Genomic DNA, 9667 nt, shown 5'->3' on the forward strand with positions numbered 1-9667 from the left:
GGAAATTGTATTTCGCCTTAAGATGTAATCAGGGGCGGACTCAGTGTCAAAATCGGCCCAGGCTTTTCTATACAATCCGGCCCATAACTTGTATATCATATGTTGGGCATCCAGTTCTAGGTCTACGTGTCCTCAAAGTCATTATGTTAAGTTTGATAATGTATCGATATGCATGCATACAGTGAACGCTAAATCTTTATAGAAAAATAGGCATTACGTTGCTTTTGCTAAATGTGTAGGCCCTAAAAGGATGAAGCCTTCTAGTAGCACTGTCAACGGATGTAAGCTATCACAATATTTCGGAAAATGTGTTAGATTAAAATAGAGTTACACAGTAGAGTCTGTGAAATATTTTTGAAACACAACGCTCAGAGGGCCCTTTTATAAAGTTTTATAAAAACTTTAACAATCTGATGCGTGCTATAGTGGCATCCATGCGGCCCTTTCGTGGCCCTACCAGCCCATTTGGGTACCGGCCCACCGGGCATTTGCCTGAATGCCCGTATATCCAGCTCGCCCCTGGATATAATGTTATAAAAACAAGTAGCCGATGGCTAGTTGTGTTGTCACTTGATGCAACACTCTGTGGTCAATTAGTCAATTAATAATGAGCCCTTTTCATCTCACGTCTTATCAGAGTTAAAGATGGTGCCCCAGCGATGTTTGTTTCTATCTTGCTGTTTGCTCTGCCCTCAACGCTGCCCTGTTTAAAAAGTTACTCCGACCCTGCACATCCTCAGAAGTGGGAGAGAGAGAAAATCAAGCAGGTGGACAAGCAATTAGCCCGCTGTAAGTACATCTATTTTTGTTATGATCTATATTCCCTATAGAGATTTATTCGTCCATTTTTATTTTTTTTTACGTTGGGCAGGGCAAAGTACTTATTTACCAAGTAAAAAGGTCTCAGGTATTTTATATGTCTTTTATGGCTGAGTGGTAAGGCGCTTTGCTTCCGAACCAGAGGTTCCAGCTTCAAATCCTGGTGAAGACTTGAATTTTTTGATTTCGGGATATTTTAGAGCGCAAACAGCTCTAATGGGTACCTGGCTGCCCTGGCATTAGTTGGGGCAAGTAAAGGCGTTTGGTCGTTCTGCTGGCTATGTGACACCCTCGTTAACCTGTGGGTCACAGAAACAAATGACCTTTTCATCATCTGCCTTCTAGCTTGAGGATTACATCTAAAATGTCTAGGAGTGTCTTAATCAATAGAAAATTGAGTATTAGATTTAGTTTAAAATATAAAATAGTTTCAGGTGTCATTTAAATGTATTGGATACTTTGAATCTTCTTATCTTATATAATACAGACGTTACTTCAAAAAAAGAAGATGATTACGTCCTACGCGTCATGCATTTAGTCATGCATATCAACCAATGACTTAAACTCTGCCAAGTCACTGGTTTTCCTGGCTAAGCTCAGGCAACCCATTCCATGCTCTAATAGCACTAGGGAAGGAGCATTTGTACAAATTTGTCCTAGCATATGGGACGAGGAATGTGCCTTTATCTTTGTGTCTTTCAGAGTATTTTATTAAATTTTGTTTTTGTATTTGAAGATTATGGTTCAGTGTTTTATGTATGATTGCTACTTTACTTTTGAGCCTTCTGTCCTGAAGGCTTTCTAAATTTAGTGATTTTACTAAAGGTGTTACTCTAGTCAAATGTGAATATTCGTTTGTTATGAATCTCACTGCTCTATTTTGTGTCTGTTCCAGTTTCTTAATGTTTTCTGAGTTGAGGGGTCCCAAACGGAGGATGCATATTCTATTATTGGCCTAATCAAGGTTAAATAACATTTTAGTTTTATGTTCTTATTTGATTTATAGAAATTTCTTTTAATAAATCCTAATGCTTTGTTTGATTTTTTTGTAGTTTCATCAATATGTGGATTCCATGACAGTTTTTCATTTATTATAACACCTAGGTATTTTGCGTTTTTAGTCTGTGTTACTGGTTTGCCACGAATAAGATAAGTGGAATTAATTTGTTTTAGTTTTTTTGTTACTCTTAACAACTGACATTTTTCTGGGTGGCAAGACATGCTCCAATTGGATTCCCATTTCTGTAATTCATCTAATTCTCTTTGTAAAATATCTGTGTCTTGTGTTGTTTTTATTGTTCTATATATTATGCAATCGTCTGCAAATAATCTGACTTTTGTTCCTGAAGTAATGCAATTTGGTAAAACTAGTAGGCCGTTATTTGAAGGTATTAGAAACTTTGAAGTGTTATTTAAAAGTATTGGATCGCTTTAAGAGTTAGTTTTAAATTATTGCGTTCGAATATATTTAGGTTAGTGCTGTTGTTATTATTATTATTATCTATTTACACTGAGTCTAAATTGAAAAAAATGTTATTTTAATATCAATCTAAATATTAGAACGTTAGAAATTAGACCACATTTTTCTTTTTCAGTTGGACCATTAGAAATTAGACCACTGCTCAACTGGAAGGTGGTACACGAGAAAATGCCTTGGCACTTATTTTTACTTCTGGGAGGAGGCTACGCCTTGTCTAAAGGCTGTGAGGTAATCATAGACGTACAGGTAGAATCGTCCTCTCTGTACACAAATAGACATGCAGATAGAAATGCCATCTCTCTCTCTACAGCCTCTACGCACTTTTTATGAACTCTAGGTCATTTTGAATTCTCTAAATCCTAAAGTATTAGTCTGTAAGATTAGTCTTTTTTTTTAAATTTATTTTTCAATCTCTCTCTCTCTCTCTCTCCTTATCTCTTTTTCTATCTTTAACTCACTCTCTTTCATTTACTCTTTCTTTCGTTCTCTTCTCTCTTCTCTATTTCTCCATTTCTCTTTCTGCCCTTTTTCTCTACTCAATAATTTCTCAATTTCTTTTTTAAAACTCACTCTTTCTTTCTCTACTTCCCTTCGTCTTTCTCCCTCCCTCCCTCATTCAACTCTCTCTCCCTCTCTCTCTTCCTCTTTCTCTCTCCCTCTCTCTCTCTGTCTCCCTCTCACTCTCTCTCTTTCTTTCTCCCTCTCTCTCTCCCCCTATCTCTCTCTCTCCCTCTTTCCTTCTATCTCCCTCTCTCCCTCCCTCTCTCTCTCTCTCTGTTGCACTAAAGTTACCGTCAGCAGTCACATTTTAATGATTCAATTTTTGACTGTCCATTTAAAAACATGGAATTCAATTAATGTTCTTTTGCTACCACTTTCTCTTTCCATTGTGTAACTTTGTAACTTTCTGTCTCTCTTTCTATCTCTTTTTGTGCCTTTCTTTGCTTCTTGCTTCCTGTCTTTCTTTGAGTCTTTCTTTATATCGTTTATTGGCTGTGACGTCTCTGTTCCTTTGTTTACAGTCCGGCTATTTGTCGTTCACTCTCATGCTCCTCTAATACTGCGTCCTCAGAAATCCGGACTGTCTAGCTGGATTGGCCACCAGCTGGAGTTCTTCAGTGAGTGGAACCAGTGGGGCATCCTGTTCATCATCTGCTACATCACAGCTGCGGCTACCGAAGTCACGTCCAACACGGCTATAGCCACGCTCTTGATGCCCATCATGTCACAGCTGGTGAGTTCACCGCAGGCCAGGGGCGTAGATAGGAAATGAAATACCTACGTTACCTACCTACGTTACCGCACAAAAGAAAAACATTAGTATATTTAAGTTTCACTGTGAGCCTAGTTGTTTGCCGACCTCATTAAGGTTAGGATCACCTATAGTCAGTAGGAGGATGTTCTCTGATGATTCTAGTACGATTTGCTCTTCAAGCATTCACCTTCTCCTTCATTTATCCTTTAGTTGGTTGGACTGTTACAGCACAGTCTTTCTCTATTTCTCTCTGTTATTTTGAAAGCCTTGAGGAAACTGTGATAAGGTCATAGAGCATAAGTAGTTTGCGCTTTTCATGGTTACAGGGTCATCGTGGGGGGGGGGGGGGGGAGTCAATTACCTTTGTGGTCTGGTTTCGCATCAGCTCATTTGTGATGCGGTCTTTGTAATATAATGCCAGTCTTTATTTACAGTTAATGTATTTGTCTGCAGGCACTTACGACTGGAGTTCACCCCCTTTATTACATGCTGCCCACTGCCTTGGCCTGTTCCTTTGCATTTATGCTGCCAGTAGCCACGCCCCCGAACGCCATTGTTTTCGCTTATGGAAGAATCAGAATTGTGGATATGGTAAGTGATAATTAGATTAAGTTCAAGGTGCTAACTCAGTGGCATTTTTTTTTTTTTTTGTATTTAGAAGTTGTTCCCTTTCTTTGTATTTCATCGTGTGATTAAAGAGGCCAATCCTTTATACCAGTGATGGGCACACTTTTTTTAAGGTGTTGGGCCAAAAAACTTAAAGGAAAACATTTGGCGGGCCACCAATTGTTTTTAAAAACAAAACAACAAATAAACAAAAAACGTAATTTAGTATTACATTTAGCTTGCGTGGTATCAAAATGAAACTAATCTCATGCATGATACTATTTGGGAATTGACTATAGTTCGTCTTATTTTGGTTCAAATTGGGACTTAATTATTTTAAAGAATCTAGTGGAGAGAAAGTCGCTTTCAGGGTTATGACAATCTATTAAACACAAAAGTTTTATTAAATTAAATTTTTAGTAGCATTTATTTCTTTTTATCTTATCTTATGTAATACAGACGTTACTTCAAAAACATAGAAGATAAATAAATAAATGCTACTAAAAATTTAATTTAATAAAACTTTTGTGTTTAATGTAGTCTTGTAATGTCTTACGTAATGTAACCCTGTTTTGCTTCATATAGTTACATAATGTCAACTAAATATTGTGTAATTATTGTCATGTATCTTAGATAAACAGATAAAGATATTTATTAACTATTCTTCTTGTTCCATCTCCAGGCCTTGGCTGGTCTTGTGTTGAATATATTGGCTGTACCTTGCCTAATAGGCTTGACCGGAACAGTCGGAACCGCCATATTTGACTTTGATAACGTCCCACCAGGATTCATAAACCACACGATATCCGGCTCTCTCCTTTCTAAAGCGTAATGTTTAGCTGGAGTTTATGATTGTCTCTATGTAGATAGTGAGAGATCTTCAGATGTTATTTTATTGTTTAAGTTGTTTTGAATAACAAATATTTATTTTTAATGTTTTTGTGTTTTTTTCTTTATGATACATTGTAGATTTCTACCGTTAAAAACATTATTGTCAGAAGAAAGAATAGAAGTGTAACGTGATTTTCTTCTCAAAGAAATATGTTATCTTTGCGGTAAACATGTTTTTGAATATATTTTTTATAAGATGGTATATTCAATTTCAAATTCTTTAATTATGGTATGCAAAAGAAGTATAAGTAACAAAATTTAATTTCAGTAACAAAAATTAATTTCTCCTTAATGAAGCTGATAATTGTCCATTTATTTCTCACCCTAATCTCTTGTCATGCTTAAATATTGCAAGGAGTCGTGCAAGTGAGCTTGTATAATCATTAACTCTTTCTCTCCAAACTGACAATACCAACGTTGATTCCATCAGAATGTGGTAAATAATTACGGAGAGAAAGAGTTAATCAAGTTCATGTGGTACAGTCCAGCTAATATCTACATAAGGCGGTGGGCAAAATGTACATGACCGCCTTTTTCTTTATAGAACCATGATGAATCTTTATTGAGTAGAAAAAGGAACATCTGAGTTGAGTGCGGGAATACCCGCTGAAAGCGTGTTCAAAGTAGGTCAATTAAATTTTAAGATGAAACTATGTTTTTAAAATTTCTAACAGTCACTATCTGGTCAATTAGCTAATTCTTTTCCTAAATTTGTTAATTTCTAGGAAAACTGTTAGAGCAGTTTCGAAATACCCGTTTAGCTTCCAGACAGAGTTGGCCTATACACATGAAGAGTTTGCAAGCTGATAAGAGGAAGTATTTAAAGCGCTTACGTTTCATTCTGAAAAGAAACCCGATCTGGGTATAAAAACTAAACGGTCTATTAGTTTAATAATTTAGAAGAAAGAAATGTAAATGATGATTGCAGAGGTGTAGCCAGGGATTTGCCATCATTGGGGAACGGGGGGGGGGCGGAGGGGGATTTGACCTCTTTAGGGTCCCCTGCATTTTGACATTCGACATCATGACCTGAGATAATGGCGTAATATTTGATATTTACTGTAAAAACAAAATTCGAACACTTATTTGGGGGCCTCTATCATAGCTACGCCAATGGGTAATTGGGTAACACAGTAGAGTCATTCAAATTTTTTTTTTTTTTTTTTTTTTTTTGCTGTTTCTAATTATGTCAAATGTAATTGCACATAACTTATATATTTATAATATAATAATCACCAGCTAAACAGAATTGTACAGTCAAAGAGATCGACATATACCTAATAATCTGGAGGGGTAAACCTCTTTTACAATAGTTCTTTACGCTTTAAATGATTAAACTGTATAATTTCTCTTAAGTACAAATGCAGGTACTGCGCGTTGCTAGTTCATTTAGAACTCATAAAATATGACTAGACCTTTATATGTGTAAAGTGCTATTCATATAATCTTGTTTTAGTAGTTTGAAAACCATTCTGTAATCTCTAAGTTACCTCCCATTATACTATACAGCTATATTTAGGTCTACTTATGAACGTTGAAAGAGAAATACTCTATTCGGTGTTATGGGGTGTATTTGCGTGTTTATGATTAACTAAGAGTAATGTGGAGCGGATGTTTTGACTGTAGTGCTGAAGAGAATCTGACGAAACCACGAGGTGGTCTGTCGTAATTCAAGTGGATAAAGAGGACTGGTGTGAAAGTTGAGGGGGAGACCAGCCACAGATCGAGACAGAAAAGACGTGTTGTTTGTCATGAGTTATATTTGTTAAAGTTGTCATTTTCATTTGTAAATTTACATATATTTACTTTGAAGTTGTGTATATTTTAAATAAACATTATATTACATTAGACTGTTCAAGTTTTATTTCAGTAAGAATTTTAACTCTTTCTCTCCTAACTGACGATACCAACGTTGATTCCTCCAGAACGTGTTAAATAATAACGGAGAGAAAGAGTTATTACGTCAGCAACAGTTTAGTAGAAGGCCTACTGGCTGTTTGGAGCTACGCCCAATAAACAGTATTTAAAAAGAAGTTGAATGTTAAAAATATAAATGCATAGTATCCTTCTTTAAAAAAAAACAATTATATATTAGGTGACATATGTCAGATTATTGTTATTATCACGGGCTGTGCTTGTTTATCAGGTTAAGCTTGGGAGGGGGATAAGCATTGTCCAATCGCTGCAGTGTATCTCGAAATTGCAGGGCTTAATCGCTGCAGTGCTTGTCCCCCTAGCTTAGTAAATTTTCCATATAAAAATACATGAATTAAATACAGCTAATGAAGATGATCTAATTTGTTATTTTTGTGATTTGATTCATGTGTTGTCATTGACAATGAATAATTGTGCAAAGTTTCAACTTAATCCGAGAATGGGAAAATGTAGAAATAACTTCCCAGGAATTTTGAACAGACAGTTATTAGTTATAAACAGGTCTCACAGCTAAACACAGGCTGAGCTTTATACTCGTATAGCAAAGTAAGGGCTCTATGTATTTAGGTCCGAAGGTTAACGAAGGTTTCATGTGGTCAGCCAACAGCCTTTAAATCCCACAATTAACGCCAGGTACCCATTATGGTTGGGTAGGTTCAGCGACGTCCATAAAAATCCAAAATTCAAAATCTCAGTTTCCACAAAGATTCAAACCAGCGACTCCTTGTATCAGAAGCCAAGCGCTTTGTCACTCAGCCACCAAAACCCCTTTTCCCCCATTGTGTTTCCTATTAGGCGAATGCACATCGATGAGAGTTGGACCCTACAAGGGGGACAAAGGTGTGAAAACAAGAAAGTGACCTCGTTAGCAATAGAAGCATTGTGGGATTGGCGTGGGTCACGTGGGTGTGGGTAGAACCAGTGACGTAGCAAGCATTGTGGGATTGGCGTGGGTCACGTGGGTGTAGATAGAACCAGTGACGTAGCATCCATGGCATCCATCAATGAACCCAGGCCCATGAGTAATAGGGGCCCACAATGACACTTTAAATGTATCCAATTCTTATATAATTTACTTAGAGTTATTGTATATCGAGCATAGGGATCTAGATATTGGTTAGGCCAATAATAGAATATGCATCCTCTGTTTGGGACCCCTCAACTCAAGAAAACATTAAGAAACTAGAACAGACACAAAATAGAGCAGTGCGATTCATAACAAACGAATATTCACATTTGACTAGAGTAACACCTTTAGTAAAATCACTAAATTTAGAAAGCCTTCAGGACAGAAGGCTCAAAAGTAAAGTAGCAATAATACATAAAACACTGAACCATAATCTTCAAATACAAAATTTAATAAAATACTCTGAAAGACACAAAAATAAAGGCACATTCCTCGTCCCATATGCTAGGACAAATTTGTACAAATACTCCTTCTTCCCTAGTGCTATTAGAGCATGGAATGGGTTGCCTGAGCTAGCCAGGAAAACCAGTGACTTGGCAGAATTTAAGTCATTGGTTAATATGCATGACTAAATGCATGACGCGTAGGACGTAATCATCTTCTTTTTTGAAGTAACGTCTGTATTATATAAGATAAGATAAGAAGATATTGAACAAAAAGAGCAATAAAACAAAGGAATGTAAACGGGATGATTACCATTGAGACCTTTTTCTGCTCGACACTGATTTCTGCGCCAAATGGCGCTTAAGGACCTAAGCCTAAGTAAAGCAGGTCTAAGAAGTGATTCTTATCTTATATAATACAGACGTTACCTAAAAAAAAAAAAGAAGATTACGTCCTACGCGTCATGCATTCAGTCATGCATATTAACCAATGACTTAAATTCTGCCAAGTCACTGGTTTTCCTGGCTTGCTCAGGCAACCCATTCCATGCTCTAATAGCACTAGGGAAGAAGGAGTATTTGTACAAATTTGTCCTAGCATATGGGACGAGGAATGTGCCTTTATCTTTGTGTCTTTCAGAGTATTTTATTAAATTTTGTTTTTGTATTTGAAAATTGTGGTTCAGTGTTTTATGTATAATTGCTACTTTACTTTGAGCCTTCTGTCACGAAGGCTTTCTAAATTTAGTGATTTTACTAAAGGTGTTACTCTAGTCAAATGTAAATATTCGTTTGTTATGAATCTCACTGCTCTATTTTGTGCCTGTTCCAGTTTCTTAATGTTTTCTTGAGTTGAGGGGTCCCAAACGGAGGATGCGAATGTAATTACTCCATTACTTCTAAAAGGTAGCACCGACAAAGGAATGCCCTTTTTTAAAAAAAGTTGTGCTTGATATGTTTTTATTTTACTCCATGTACGGGAGGGGGGAGGCCCACCACCATATTCTTTGAACCCGGGCCCAAGTGTACCTTGTTACGCCACTGGGTAGAACATTGAACATACGCCATGTTGACCTTGTTTCCAATAGTCGTGGTGCTGAAAACTTCTTACCTTCCGACAAATTATTGATAACCACAGAATGTCAGGCGTACGGCTACCACATTTGTCTATTCGCCTCGCGTTCGTGTTGGGCTATAAACGTTATGCTTACCAGGTTTAGGGTTCACAGCAAGAAGAAAGTTTAATATAAACAAACTTCATAATTAATAAACAATTGGCGATTTATAAAGATGGACTAATCCATGTCAAGGGAGATATATTGAATTTCACT

At 36.7% G+C, this 9667-nt stretch overlaps 1 protein-coding gene across 1 annotated transcript in view; it reads left to right on the forward strand.

The window, feature by feature from the left end:
* LOC106073040 (Na(+)/citrate cotransporter-like) overlaps positions 1-5094 on the forward strand; it is a 33149-nt gene extending 28055 nt beyond the window's left edge. The window contains exons 11-15 of the mRNA XM_056006488.1: positions 638-789; positions 2415-2527; positions 3372-3533; positions 4008-4145; positions 4843-5094. Of these exons, the coding sequence (XP_055862463.1) occupies positions 638-789; positions 2415-2527; positions 3372-3533; positions 4008-4145; positions 4843-4992 (715 nt within the window). The 3' untranslated portion in view covers positions 4993-5094. The remainder of the gene's footprint in view (positions 1-637; positions 790-2414; positions 2528-3371; positions 3534-4007; positions 4146-4842) is intronic.
* The last annotated feature ends 4573 nt before the right edge of the window (positions 5095-9667 follow it).

The sequence above is a fragment of the Biomphalaria glabrata genome, chromosome 12 (assembly GCF_947242115.1).
Source record: "Biomphalaria glabrata chromosome 12, xgBioGlab47.1, whole genome shotgun sequence".
In the NCBI taxonomy this organism is placed as follows: Eukaryota; Metazoa; Mollusca; class Gastropoda; family Planorbidae; genus Biomphalaria; species Biomphalaria glabrata.